The following is a 15,623-nucleotide window of genomic DNA, read 5'->3' as shown; positions in this document are numbered from 1 at the left end:
CATCCTAAAATTCATATGGAATCTCAAGGGACCCTGAATAGTCAAAACAATCTTGGAAAAGAACAAAGGTGGAGGTCTCACACTTCCTGATTTCAAATTTTACTACCAAGATACAGTAATCAAAACAGTATGATAGTGATATAAAGATAGACATAAAGACCAATGGACTAAAGAGACCGGAAATAAACCCTCACATATATGGTCAAATGATTTTCAGTGAGGGTGCCAAGACCATTCAACAGGAAATGGACAGTCTTTTCAACAAATGGTGATGGAAGAAAAACTGGATAGCCACATGAAAAAAAAAAAATGAAGCTGGACCCTTACACCATATACAAAAATTAATTAAAAGTGAATCAAGCCCTTAAACATAAGCCTTAAAACTATAGAACTCTTAGAAGAAAATATAGGGGAAAAGCTTAATGACACTGGATTTTGCAATGATTTCTTGGCTATGACACCAAAAGCACAGGCAACAGAAGAAAAAAATAGATAAGTTGAACTTCATCAAAATTCAGAACTGGGCTTCCCTGGTGGCACAGTGGTTGAGAGTCCGCCTGCCGATGCAGGGGACACGGGTTCGTGCCCTGGTCCGGGAAGATCCCACATGCCGCGGAGCGGCTGGGCCCATGAGCCATGGCCACTGAGCCTGCGCGTCCGGAGCCTGTGCCCAGCAACGGGAGAGGCCACAACAGTGAGAGGCCCGCATACCGCGAAAAAAAAAAAAAAATTCAGAACTAAATTTTAAGAGTAAAATATCAACTCACAGAATAAGAGAAAAACATATCTGATAGGGACTGATATTCAGAATATATAAAGAACTCCTAAAACTCAACTAGAAAATAAACAACCCGATTTTCAAATAGGGAAAGAATTGAATGGACATGTCTCCAAGAAAGATATACGAATGGCCATAAAGCAAATGAAAAGGAGTTCAATGTCACTAACCATCAGAAAAATGCAAATCAAAACCATAATAAGATACTATTTCACATCCACTAGGATGGCTGTTATTAAAAAAAAAAAAGTGTTGATATGAATGTGGAGAAATTGGAACTCTTGTGCATTGCTGGTGGGAATGTAAAATAATGCAGCTACTATGGAAAATGTTATGGTCATTCCTCAAAATATTAAGAATAGAATTACCATATAATCCAGCAATTCCACTTCTGGGTATATACCCAAAAGAACTGAATGCAGAGACTCAAACAGATTTTATATATCCATGTTCATAGCAGCATTATTCATAATAGCCAAAGGTGGAACAGCCCAAGTATCCGTCAACAAATGAATGGGTAAACAAAATGTGGCATGTACATAAAATGGAATATTATTCAGCCTTAAAAAGGAAAGAAATTTTGATACATGCTACAACATGGATGAATCCTGAAGCCATTATGCTAAGTGAAATAAGCCAGTTAAGAAAAGACAAATACTTTCTGATTCTAGTTATATTAGGTATCTAAGATAGTCAAATTCACAGAGACAACAAATAAAATGTTGGTTGCCAGAAGCCAGGGAGAGGGAGGAATGGGGAATAAATATTTAATAGGTACAGTTTCAGTTGGAGAAGATGAAAAGCATTCTGGAGATGGACGGTGGTGATAGCTGCACAATAATGTGAATATACTTAATACCCAGAAATGTACACTTAAATGGTTGAAATGGTAAATTTTATGTTATATCTATTTTACCACAATAAAAATGAATTAACATGCAAAAACTGGACTACTCATCTTTCTCTTAAACATTATTTAAAACAAATAAGATTTGTTTTATTCATCTAACAAATAGCAAATCTCAGCTTCCAGCAAAACATCTCCAAATACTCCTTTTGAGCAATTTTCTTCTCAGAGCTCCAGCTTATACCCACCTTTCTGTGATCATCCACTCCCCGTGAAATCCAATGGTTACAGTACAATGTTTCCTTTAGCTCTGATATTAAGAGCTCCCTCTGAAAATTCTGTGAAGACTCCTGTCCACACTATGAAGCTTGTCTTCTTTGGCCTCAAGCAATTTCCCCAGCTAGCAAAGAAAGCACTGCTCTTCATGCAAGTAAAAACTGTGGCACTGCTACAACAGCTATAACCCTTCTCTTATTCAGCCACTGTCTGCTGACCTCAGAAGCATCATCTATCTTTTCTCAAATAAATAATAAAGTATAATCATTTGACAAGCTATTGACACATCAATAACATTTTTGCACAGTACAAGGTAATCCTGAACTTGTCACAAGGTCAACAAATATGTTTGGGTGTTATTCTTGTTTTGTGTTTTATTGTTACAATAAAAAAATACTCCATTTTAATTGTATGGTCTATGGTTTGAAAATAGGAAAAATCAAAAAATTTTAATTAAAATGTGAATGGGACAAAGTAGGTAAACCTATTTTTTATAATATTTTTAAGCCATGAGTGAAAGTGATGTTTAAATCTTATTAGTTTTCCTACGTTGTGTGTTTAAACACACAAACATAAAGAGCACTTCCTGCTATCAAGTTAACAACTAGCAGTAGTTTAGTTTTCGTCAGTGACTACATTATGATTAGGAGAGAAAAAAAGTCACTCTGGGGCTTCCCTGGTGGCGCAGTGGTTGAGAGTCCGCCTGCCGATGCAGGGGACACGGGTTCGTGCCCCGGTCCGGGAGGATCCCACATGCCGCGGAGCGGCTGGGCCCGTGAGCCATGGCTGCTGAGCCTGTGCGTCCGGAGCCTGTGCTCCGCGACAGGAGAGGCCACAACAGAGAGAGGCCCGCGTACCGCAAAAAAAAAAAAAAAAAAGAAAAAGAAAAGTCACTCTGACTGAGATGGGAAGGAAGCTCTTGCAGGTTATTGAGCTGAAGAGTGGCATGATCACAGTTAGTATTTAAAAGAATCACTTTGCCTGAAATGTGTAAAACAAACTAGAGCCAGACTGACAGGAATAGGACAAAAGCAGGGATAAGAGGTAGGAAGATATTTTAATAATACAAGCGAGAGGTAATGGTAGATTAGACCAGGTTGGCAGCAATGGAGACAGTGAGAAATGGTCAGATTCTGAACAGCTCTGAAGGGAGAACCAACAAGATTTCATGGCTTGGGGTGATGCTTAAAAGAAATAGAAGGGTTGAGTCTCTTGAGCTTAGCTGGAAGAAGGATCTTCTATTTACTCAAATGGGAAGAACGTGGAAGGAGCAGGTTGGGGTAGGAGATATTATAATCAAAAGTTCTGTTTGGGGGCTTCCCTGGTGGCGCAGTGGTTGAGAGTCCGCCTGCCAATGCAGGGGACACGGGTTCTTGCCCCGGTCTGGGAGGATCCCACATGCCGCGGAGCGGCTGCGCCCGTGAGCCATGGCCGCTGAGCCTGCGCGTCCGGAGCCTGTGCTCCGCAACGGGAGAGGCCACAGCAGTGAGAGGGCCGTTTACCGCAAAAAAAAAAAAAAAAAAAAAAAAGTTCTGTTTTGGATGTATTAAGTGTGAGTTGCCTATTAGATATCCAAGTGGAGATACAAGATAAATAGCTGGATATGTAGTCTGGGTATCAAGGGAGAGATTATGCTCTCTGTCAAAGAACCAAGATTTTTAAATGTTACACAACAAAGAAGTGTTTCACACAAATTAATCAAGTAAGTTCCCAAACTTTTAACACATTAGGGTGTTAAAAACATGTCAGGGGAAAGCCAGAAATTCTAGAAAACTAAAATGGAAAAACAATGTAAGATCTGATAAACAGACAGGATAGTTTATAAATATACTATTCAGGTAATAATCCTAAAGTGCATCACCAGATCTTAAAAGGATTAATGTCCCAAATAAAAGAATAAAAAAAATACAGATATATTTCTTTAGAAAGGGAAACAAAAATAGTTAACTATTTCCAAAAAAATGTTTCATGCACTGTTGCAAAGCCAAAAAATAACAAGACAGCATCATCCCAATGTCCCACTGGTTCTGAAGGGAACAAGTGATTGCTTTTATGCTGCCCAGGAGTGATAAATGCCTCTAACTATGGTCTGAACATTCTACAGAGATGAAAGTCCACTACATTGTACAGGACAGACCATAGTAATTAACAAGAGTTCACTAACTATTTTTAGCCATGATTTATAAGAGAAGGCGAGTCAGTGTATGAACTCCTCTTGGTTAAGGCAGTTAAGAGGCAAAGCCCAAAATTTCACTTAAATGGTTAAAATGGTAAATTTTATGTTATATCTATTTTACCACAATAAAAAGAATAAAAAAAACTTGTTTTATTGCTGTGAGGACCATGTGAGATTATAGATATGAAAATGCCTCAACAAAACCGTTTAGGTTCACTGCAAAGTGAATATTGTATTTGTTACTGCCAGTGTATTGTTGAGTGAGTACAGGTTGGTTTAATGCATTCTATCTTCTTAGCTGAAAAAGCAAAGGGCAAGGAGGCACATGCAGGATGGAAGACTCCTCTAAGTGTTGATTGATTTATATCATTAGTGGAGGCCATCTGCAACACAACTATTAACTATTATGGTATATGGTATTCACAAGCCTGTTTGCAATTAAAAGACAGCACAAAGCACCCAATTAAGTGATCCAGACTACAACTTGATATAGCAAATTTTTGAACATCCACAATAAGGGAAAGGAAGCACTGGAACAGATATTAGAATTCAGTAGATACTCAAAAATGAATGGCTCTGAAATGTTTTGTATGATATGCCTCTAGGTGTGCCTAGATTTGACTTCTAAAATTAATCTTTAGCCCCACTGAGGGCAGAAGGAGGTGGTCCAAGGGCATGTGATTATCTTGTTCCCCCTCCCACCTAGGATTTAAAATGTGCTAGAATGACTGCCTCATGTGGACACTGCCATGCAAATAAGAAAGAGATGAATGTCCCCAACTCTATAATAATAGATCAAAGTTAAAGGGCAATACAGTCACTGGTTATAGGCTCCCAGTTACACTTCTCTGTTCATTGGTTTGTTTGAACTTAACTCTCTGTAATTAGTGTCTATCAGTAGAGGAGACTTATTTGAATTTCTATCCATTCCATGTCTAAATAGAAAGCTTTGAGAACATTTAGCATTAAGGTAGTTCTTGCTGACAAATAAACAGCTTTTACAACAGACTTGAACATAGATTTCGAATTCACTAATTTGTAATGTTCCAGATGAGGAAAAGTAGCCTCTGTCTACTCTTTAACCAGAGAAGACAACAATATAACAAAACCTTATTTGGAGCATGGAGCTAACTCACAGGTCTGGCTCTGTCCAGACTGGGTACCCAGTGATGGAGGATGCACCACTCACATACTCTGTGAAATGCAAAAACTATCTTGATTTGCTGTGAATGAACGTAATTGTTTTTAACTTCTCATTATTCTAACTAAAATAACTGGATCTACCCTTTTATAATAGAATTCCTAGCATTGGATTTGATTAAAATTGTACTGAATTTATATAAATTCTAAACACAAAAACTCCTTTGTAAAATTGCAAAATTCAGATGCTAGGTGGATTATGAATGAATGAATTATGTGAATGAATGAGTCTTTCATAAGACCATGGATACCCACATCATTTGTGAATTTAATACTCTGTGTGAATAAAGCTTTATGATTACATACATATTTGAGAGGAATAAAATATTTTCATTCAGAAAACTTATTCTCTAGGAGAATTAATTACTCAGATCCTAAAGATGGAGAGGAAGGACCTTCTGAAGCAGGAATTTAACCATATTTGAACCTAAAACAAAAGCCTGAGAACACATTACTGACAGTTTGGGTTACTGCTACTGATCACAAGGTTTTTCCATAACTAGCCCCAGAATTTGGACAGATATCAATGGAACTGTCCAGATAAAATTACCTCCTGCCATGCACTGACCTCGGTAAACAGGCCTGGAAAAAATGCTGAAAGGAGAATGGACCAGCAAATGTGTAGTATTCAGAAGGGGGGCAGGGGCAACAGCTCTCCTCCAGAGCATTTCACTTTCTCCCCTTTACTCCACAAGGAAAATTCATCTGCTGAAATCATGCTTGTTGCATGTGGATAAAAGGAGTCACGTGATGCACTAAGTGTTCCAGGAAGATTAATCTGTCAGCAGTAGGACTGATGGATTGACAGAGAAAGAGAGAGAGAGACAAGAGGCTATGACAAGAACACAATACAGAGGAGGAGGGAAGGACAGATTTGGGAGAAACGTCAGGACTTAATATGTGACTATTTATAGACAGAAGATGAAGGAGAGAAAAGAGTCAACGATGATTCCCAAGATTCACTCTTAGGTGGCTGGGAAAATAGCACCACCACTGAGAAAAGTGAGCAAGGCGGCCAGGACAGCTCTCTTCCTGCCTGTCTTTACCCTCAGCCTGCATGATGCCACCAACCCTAGCCAAAGCCACTGAGCAAATAATGCACTTGTTATTTTTTGACTGGCTATAGAGAGAAGGATAGTGGCCCAATCTGTTCACAAAACCTGAGAATAAGTGAAGACAGAATGACACAAGCAGTTATATAGTTAGCAGGAAGGAGCCAACCCAGGAGTAGAAAGAGCAGAAAATGTTATGTAGGGACACATGCATGCGAAAGCAAGACCTTGGACAGCACGACGTACTGCTGGAAAGCATGGCGGCCATCAGATCAATCCAGCTGGGTGAAATGATCAAAAATAGTCCAGACTTCGTGAGAGAGAAGAATCAAAGACTAGGGTCCAAACTGAAATGCCTACAGGAGCTGGGCGAGTAACAGAAATGAGGACGGGTGGCGTTCGGCAACAAGGAGTGCAGGTGGGGGCCACTGACACAGCACGCGCCCACCCCATCTAAAGAGGAACCACAGTAGGTAGGTTACTCTCACCCAAGACCGTAGGCCCAATCTTCCAATTCTTCAAGAGCAACTCTCCCACCCACCATTCTCCACCACGTACGCTACCTTATCTTCTTCAAGCACTCGTCAATACCTGAAATCTCTGTGCTGCTGTTGCTATTGCGGTTATGGCCTGTCTCCTCCCACTAGAAGGTAAGCTCCCTTAGGAGCCACAGAATTGGCACTCAATCAATGCTCAACCAACCATTTGCTCACCTCCGGACGCATCAGGAGGTGAGCCATTTGATACAAAATAAATCCAAACCCTTGATCTCTTCACAGCCTTCCCCTTCACAGCCTTTCCCCTTTGCTGCCTGCCGTACCCAACACACCCTGGTCTCTCTCCAGCCTGGACTTTTGCAAAGGATAAGACCTGGGTTCGAATCCTGACTCTGTCTGCCCCTTACTAGCTGTTTGTCCTTTGTGAAGACACTAACAATAACTCTCAACTGCTACATCTGACAAACACGTATTGGATTTCTAGAGGAATCAAGTGAACTTTTTAAAAATTGACCATGAATGTAACAATGATGTCCAATTCTTTTAAATTTCCCACACTTGGGTTTCCCCTTCTCACACTCACCACACTGTCTCCAGCAGGGCAGAGCCTTTGCCTGCTGACTGTGGGCCCCTCTCTACCTCCTCCACCCTCCACCCTCTTTCCACCTCCCGAAAACTTGTCTCCTAATTGCTCTTTAGGGCCAGCTCCATTGTTTCTTCCTCTCCGAGGTTTTCTTTGACTTTCCTGAGTCCCCACAGCCCTTTGTTCCTACAACTAGCAACGCACTGACAGGAAGCACACACACACCGCCAGCTGCCTTCTGATGCCCAGCAAGTCACGAGCAAAGGTAGGGACTGAGTGTTACTCTTCCTCGCTCTTCCCAGGGTCTAACACAGTGCCTGCTTCAAAACAGGTATTTGCCAAACATAACTGAACACCTCACAGATGTAAATCTGATTGACTGGAAACTATATGAGTGGACACCTTGGGCTCCACCATTGAGAATTAACCAGTAGCAATGACAAAATCTCCCACATGGTCAGCTTGTGATTACCCATGTTAATGGTAGGTGACACTGAGAGGGATAATCTAAGAATTGTTAATACAGGTATTCTCATGATTTTAGGTCGCGTAAGTGTGATTTATGCAGTGCGAATAACTTGAGATCAAACTTCTCTCTCCTGCCGCTCTGTCACAGTGCCAAAAATGCTTAACAGTAACTTAAGGTGCTTTTGAATGTCAATTTGATTACAACATGAAATTTCACAGAAAGCACTGCACTCTTTCTAACATAGATAGGAGTGTTCAACCATCAATTCATTCAACAGATATTTACTGACAGCCTACAATATGCCCGGCATTACAAGGAAAACCGTTACAAGCCTGAATTCTACTTACTACAATTCTGTAATGACTGCTTAGGAAGACCTAGAAAACTTGGGAAGGCCGCTGAGGCCAATACCAATGTTCGTATTACCAAATAAACTAATAGCTGCCACACGACCAGTTCTAAGGACCCAGTATTTCTTTCTGCTGATCCACACCGGGAGCAGTGGAGCAGCTGGCTTCTGGATGGCCAAGTAACGTGGAACCAGCTTTGTCCTGAAGCAGAGTAGGAAGTAATGATAATCATCGTGATCTAAATTTACTTAAATGTCTCTCTTCTCTCTCTTAAGCCTGGGGTGGTGGGAATAGGTGTGATGAAAAAAACAACTTTTGTTTTTCTGAGTTGCTGCCTAGGCATTTTACAGACTGGAAACCCTGCTCACACCCACCTAGAGTCTGGACATGTAGATAAGGACTGCACTTTGGGATTCCTACCATAAGTCCCTCTTTGCTTTCCCCAGATGCCTTTTAAAATAATCACTTAGAGTTAAGCCTGTGAAAAGTTAGCGACCTCTGACCCAACCACCTTATAAGTGATAGATGCTTGCTACCCTCTCTATCTTCTGCTTACTGGTGACCTGGGACAAAGGACTGTCCTTCCCCCCCCCCTCGTTCATTGTCCCCCAACCTTTTCTGGGATCTGTGAATAATAAATCTCGTGACTGTACTTCTTTTGTGTGGGTGTATTGAAACCGTGTCTTCAGTCAAAACGACCCAGTGGTTTTCACGTCCCAAAAGTGGAAGCTTGGATGCTGAGGGAGATACTTGCTGACCCGTGTGGGTGGTTTGTGCCCCCTCATTCAGCAGGTCATAATCTGTATGTTCTTAATTCAATACACCAGGTCTGACTCCCCAACACAGTAGGGAAGGTAACGAAAGACTGGGCCATATCTCAAGTCCAAGGAGATGACTTTCATCTTTCCCCAGACCCTGTGCTGTACATAATGTACCTCTTCCATCCCTTCCCAACTGCAAGAGAAGAGAATCTAAATAAGTAGGATTCAAGGCAAGTAGTTTTTGACTAAAGGCAAGTAATTTTTGACTAAAGGCAAGTTTCAGGAAAAGTTTTGAAGGGGAGCAGAATATACTCTCCCAAAATATGCCTCTTTGGCATAAACATTATTTTCGGCTGGTTATTTTTAAGAAACAGTGGACACAGGAGCAGCTCTGTAAACCAAGCAGAAGTTACTCTTCTGTAAGAGACATTTATATTTATAAGAAATCTCCATTTGTAAGGGTGTTCCCCTCTCTGTACCAGAAAGAGGAGGATACTCGATATCTCCAGAAACACATTATCAGCATAAAAGGCAACGATTTAAATCTGTGTAACAACCTTACCCTCATTTACTGTGCTTTTCCTGATAGCCTCCCATCATCTTGTCTTTAGCTGGACAGTTATTTAAGCTGATGGCTGGGCCATCTCAAAGTTACTCAGTTTTCCTGTGTCTCTCCCATGTACACAGGAGGCATACGTGTCATTAAACTTCTAATTTTCTCCTGTTAACCTGTCTTTTATTACAGGGTGTGTCTCAGCCCAGAACCTGGAAGGGTAGAAGAAAAATTATTTTTCTTCCTCCACAGGTTCATTAACATTCTCAGGAATAGATCTCATAGGATTATCTATGAATGAATTAATTAATCTAAATTGTTTCTGCCTCTTTTTAAATGTATATTTTATCCAAATATTGAATTAACGGTTGATAAAATGCTTATGTTTAGTCATCATAAAATTCCATTTATGCTTGTAAAAGTTCTACAGGTGAAGAAGATAAGTCTTGATAACAAAGCGAAACAAAATGTTTCCATTTCAGACCCTATTACTTCTACATCGTGGTAAATTAACCTCCTAGTTAGTAAGAAAAAAATTACAATAAATCATCAGAAAATAAAGCTGTCTATAAAGAAACCTGAATTGGGTTAAGTGCCAAAAATCAAAGAACATAACTGTTTAGATCTGAGATAACCATGTTCCCAGTCTGCCCTGGACCATCTAGGCTTATGCCAATCATCCTGGAATAATTATTAAGCGTGCCTACTTTCACTCTCAAAAAATGTCACAGTTTGGACAATAAGTTATATATAACCCTATCTGGAGATAAAAAGATTCCTAAACAATCTTTGACAAAGAAAACTTTAAGATTTTCAGAAACACTAGTATGACAGCCTGCTTTGCACAGTCTGCTTTTAAACTTACCAATTTTGAAAGAGTTAACAAACATCTTAACTCTCACAACTGTAAAGTAGTAAGCCCTGCTCAACTTTAAATACTTACGAAATAAATATGGAGCTCTGCCCTATAACCTATATCTGGGAATTTCCCTCTCCACCTCTACCCACCAATCTAGGATTCCAGGAGAATGGCACAGTGATTCAGCATTTCTAAGGCATTGATTAAAATGTGCTTGGGTGCAATGAAATCAGGGAGAAAGAAAGGTACCTAATACACAGATATTAAAATCAAAACTTCTTTTATAAAGGCAAAAATAACGAACTTCCATACTTTTTCTCTTACTGAAACATTTGGAAAGCAGCTGAATTGACAAGTATCTCCCATCACTATGATGAGGCAAGTCATCCAAAGATACAGCAGAAAGCACATGCAACACTTTTTGTCAACTAGTTCAAGAGATGCTTCAAAACAGAAGTGCAAGGGAAATCATAGAAACACAGAGGGAAGTTTCAGGGAACCCATACAGGAAGAACACTGTTTATCCCTGTATAAGAGCGCTTTTTAGAATCTTGCTTATCTCATTTTTGTGTCTCCTGGAGGACAGACCTTGTCTTGTTCATCCTTGTACCCCTTATCTCTTATCTCTGAATCTTCACCATACTACTTTGCACATGAGAAATGTGCAACAAATACTTGTTGAGTCAAACTAATAAGAAAAGAAGAAAAATGCTTTCAAATATAATTTCTACATAAACATTTTTTTTTGAAGATAAAAGAAACCTAACCACTATGGAGGGTGGAAGTGGAGAGGTAAAATCATTCCAACAGCAAGTGTGTGCTCCCTACTAAGAAATCTATTCCTCTACATGAGTGGTGGGTAAAGTTTTAACAATCTCACTATCATAAAAATTCAGATATACTGTAGTCAAACCAAGCCCCACCAAACAAAGCAATCAAATACGGTTAGACTAGAAGACAGGAGTTAGCCATAGCCACCGACAGCTCAGTTATTAGAGAAGTTTCACTAAATTCCCTTCAAGTCCGGACTCGAGAGGGCTTGAGCATTCTTTAAAATAGGCTTTCAGGCCATGTTTTTTCTTCCTCCAGCATCTTATGCAAAGGCACTGGAATTTGAGAACTTGTCACTTAACCATAGAGGATCTTATTAATTAGTAGAAAAACCATAAAATGGGCCTCAATGCCTTTATCAAGAGGAACTTGGATTCTTCTTCCTTAAAGACACTACCCACTCCTCCTATCAACAAGACAAACGGGTAGACAGGATCCAGGAGTCAAGCCGTCAAGTTACATATGAGCAGATCAGAAAAGGGCCATGAGCAAGGAGATCGCTTCATCTCAGCCAAGGCGGGTAGCAGCCTCTTCACAGCACCGTGAAGCAAAGTTAAATTCTCCAATAACATCCGATATGAAGGAAGCATTTTCTCAGAAGCCTGACTTGTAAATATTAAATATTCAGGCCTCTTGAATTTTACATCAGCTGTTTTACAATCCTGGGAAAGGCACCTGAAGGCCTTAAATTTCTAACTCCCCATTTGTAAAATAGGAATAAATACTGTTACCACTTACCCATATTTTAGAAAACTAATAAAAACAATGATGCAAACCATAGATACTTTCCTTAAATTCTAGATGTTTAGACAATGACTGTTCTTCTCAACTCAACAGGTATAATCTGTAAGGGCTCAGAACGAGCTTCCCCCCAAATGTGTCACTTTTGCATGAGGATTATTTTGAACTAAGGGCACAATCAAGACCCTGCAGGTTCAAGAGAAACTACTGCCCCTCCCTTAACTACCCAGCAGAACTTAAATTGAGGATTTTTCCCAGAAAAGAGTTATTACGAGAGATAAATTTTATCTAAGTGGCCCCATCTATATGGCAGGGCAAACATCTAATTACCAAACACCTGCTCTTTTTATTGTCCTATGAATGACCCTCCTGTCCGTGGAAGCCCGAGGCCCCTATGCCATTCCTTAGCTCAGGATGGCATATACGTCTCATTTTACCTTTCTGTCTCTGAACCTCTCAGGTATGTGGGGCCTCTGGCCCTCACATGCATACATACGAGATTAAATTTGATTTTCTCCTGTTAATTCGTCTCGTGTCAATTTAATTCTTGGACCAGCCAGAAGAACCTAAAAGGGTAGAGGAAAGTTTTCTTCCTATCCTACAAGTCCAAAGTAAAATATTTAACAAACGGACTCTATTTTCTGCTCCTAATAAAGAAAAGAGGCACTGATAACCCATTGTGGACATCTGCTTGGGGTCCAAAATTTTATTAACTCAAATAATGACTAGTAAGCAGGAAAAAAAAGATCCCTTGAACTCTTTGGATATTAAGCACCTTCATCTTCCACTGAATGCCTTTTTAAAACTCAGTGACACTTTCTGAACCAATCTGCAAGTAAAGTTACTGCTCACAGTGAATGCAGATAAACTCTTGAAGGGTTGTGCTGACCAAAACTGGTCTCTATATTATATAAATTGTTTGTTTACATTCACCATAATCTTTTAAAATGTCATACTGTTTACCTACTGAAAATATAACAACAAAAAGTATTTTTTTCCTACTGACCAACTAAAGAAAGAAAGAGGTTGTTCAAACTTAACCACTCAATTTCTAAGTGAAAGACTGATGGGGAATCGGCAGCCCAACAGCTTTTTATGGCAATTTTCTGGGTGCAGATTGAAAGCAGTTTTCGTCATGGGAGGTAGAATACTGCACCCTTACATAAAGCCTCACAGATAAAAGTCAGGACCATCAACGTATTCGCTTAACTACTGTTCAGTGTTCAATGCACCTACAAGAAAAATGGACAACATTTCAGCTGTTAAACTTATAAGGCGATAAGAAAATTCCAATTCCAGTTTAGTGTCAGAGAGGAAAGACAGACAGCAGCCCTATCCCAGTAGATCCCAGGTTAATTCCCTCCAGTTTCTCCCCTATCGTAATATTAATTGGTTTCCTAATAAAATGCTGCAGTAACATTTGTGAAATCAGATTCTGGCAGAAAATCAAATCAAAGGACAACTAACTCTTCATGGCAGCCACTTTTGCATACCCAGACCCTGCCTACCTTGTTATGTTTTTGCTGGTGTCTTGCCTTCGTGTCAAGAACGTGGTAAGGGCTTTCCGAGTCTTGGTTGATGTAATATACGAGTCTTGAAGGCAGTGTGATTTCCTTCTGCATTGCATTGCTGTAACTGCTATTACCGCTGCTATTCTGTTGCAATGTGTTGTCTTCATCTGCCAGGACTCCCAAATTGTTTTCTGCAGTTTCATTCCAATGCGGAGCTGGGGGGGGGAGGGGGGGGACACAAACATACACAAACACACACATACCCTATAAATACATAAGTACTAAAATGCATTTTTCCATTAATTGCAAAAACAAAGTTTTCTACTTTTAAGCAGGTAAGGCGTAGAGACACAGGAAAGAAAGTTATTGCAACAATGAAATGGCCTGGATAGGTTATCAGCCAATAAGGCTTATACAACAATGTACTGTTTATAGTCTTAAATCTATACTTCTAAGTCTGGTGGTGGGGCTGAGGGGGAACGGACTTGAAGGAAGGGTCATTAAACGAACATGCTTAGGGTTTCTGCCCCTCACCTCCACCCCCTTGGGAGTCTACAGAAGCTCAATGGGACTAGGACTAAGAGTATCCCACCTGAGAGCTAAGAACGCTCCACAGATAACTTGAGTGCAGAACTCATGAACACGGAATGTTAACCGATTCACTTAACAAAATGGACAATTCCCTTTTCTTTTAACTTTGAGATGAGCAAAAATCTTTTGCCATAGAGGGATGCAGATGCTGGCAGCTTTCCAATTTCTTTTTATTTTCCTGCCTATTACCAGCTATCTGCAGTCACTGATGTCCAATCATCAATGTATTGAACATCATATTATCTTCATTTTTCATTATAATGACAAGCATTTTGAGAAATTACAAGCCAAAGGTTTATATCCCCGAAGTTTCCCTCCCCCACCTTAATTCCAACAGCAGTGAATAAACCCACTAGGCAATTTGAGGAAACACGTTACCACTATTCTCATCACATCCTCCCGCACTCACGTTCAGGCTCCACCACCCAAGAAAAAACTTGCTCCCTCGCTGCATTTCCCATCCACCGGTTTCCCTAAGTTGCACAGAGATCAGTTAGGGACCCCGCATCCACTGAATACCTTCCAGTGGAACCGGCAGTAATTTAGTGAATGCAACAGAAAAATGGACTTCAAAAAGTGAACTGGAATGAACGCCGGTTTGGGAATGAGAGAGGTGGGCAGGCAGAGAGAGGCTCGCAAAGGCCGAGCCCTGGACGTGTCCGGAGCGCACGGACCCGCGTGCCCTTCGCTCTCCTCTGCAGGGCCCCGTGGGCAAGGCAATGCAAAGGGCACCTGGGCCATACCCACCGCTGGGTGCAGCAGCCCGCCAGGCGCGGGGCCGGGATGAGGCGGCGAGTGGAGGCAGCAGGAGAAGTGCGAGGAGCAGGCGGCAGGGCGGCGCGCGGGCCGGGGCGCGGATGGGCGCCGGGCCGGCGGGGCCGCCGCGGGAGCAGCTGGAGGCTCGGGGGAGGCTGCAGCCCTCCACGGGCGGCCGCCCGGAGCTGTTGCCGGGTGGCTTCATGGCTCATAGCTCCCGGACGCCGCTCGGTGTGGCCAGCGAGAGCGCCGGGCTAGGCTGCGGGTAAGGTTGCGGGCGGAGCCGGTCACGCCGGCTCGGCGCGCATGGTGCGGCCGCGGACAGGGAGGTCGGAGCTCGGGGCTAGGGGCTGGGCGGCGCCCCCTGCCGTGCTCGCCTCTCAGCCCCTCCCGGGGTGGCTGCTGAAGAGTCCGGGGGTCCCAGTCGCTCCGCCAACTTGGAGCCTCCCCAGATGCTCCTCCCTCCCTGCGGCGGGCGCGGCAGCTCCAGTGACTGCGGGGGCTGCCGCTGGGGCTGAGGATGCTGAGGCGGCGAGCGAGAGCGAGCGGCGCGGGCGTGCGCCCCGCCCTCGAGAGCGCGCCCGAGCGCGGCTTCGCGTCCTGATGCTGATGCTGTTGCCTGGCACGGGACGCACTGCGCATGCTTCATTGTGGAAGAGAAAGGAGAGAGGGAAAAAACGGGAGCAGAGTGATGCAGCATCAGAGGTGACGGTGGCACCTCAAGAGTTGGGGGCGGGGAGAGAGGAAGCTGGCAGCCAGGGATTAGCTAGAGGGGAAGAAAGAAGAGTGTGG

General features: G+C 42.0%; 1 protein-coding gene across 3 annotated transcripts in view; it reads right to left on the bottom strand.

Moving 5' to 3' along the window:
- The window catches only part of ADAM23 (ADAM metallopeptidase domain 23), a 163,790-nt gene extending 148,372 nt beyond the window's left edge, over window positions 1-15,418 (bottom strand). Inside the window, exons 1-2 of one of the 3 annotated variants that reach the window (XM_049711923.1) lie at window positions 14,823-15,418; window positions 13,482-13,699 (exon numbers count right to left, since the gene is read on the bottom strand). In XM_049711923.1, coding sequence (XP_049567880.1) covers window positions 13,482-13,699; window positions 14,823-15,036 — 432 coding nt within the window. In that variant the 5' untranslated portion in view covers window positions 15,037-15,418. The remainder of the gene's footprint in view (window positions 1-13,481; window positions 13,700-14,822) is intronic. The other 2 variants (XM_033429210.2, XM_004262805.3) reach the window with 2 other exon arrangements.
- Between the last annotated feature and the right edge of the window lie 205 nt (window positions 15,419-15,623).

Source organism: Orcinus orca, chromosome 7, assembly GCF_937001465.1.
Source record: "Orcinus orca chromosome 7, mOrcOrc1.1, whole genome shotgun sequence".
In the NCBI taxonomy this organism is placed as follows: Eukaryota; Metazoa; Chordata; class Mammalia; order Artiodactyla; family Delphinidae; genus Orcinus; species Orcinus orca.
Note: the sequence above shows the minus strand (reverse complement) of the source record. Positions and strands in the feature narration are given on the sequence as shown.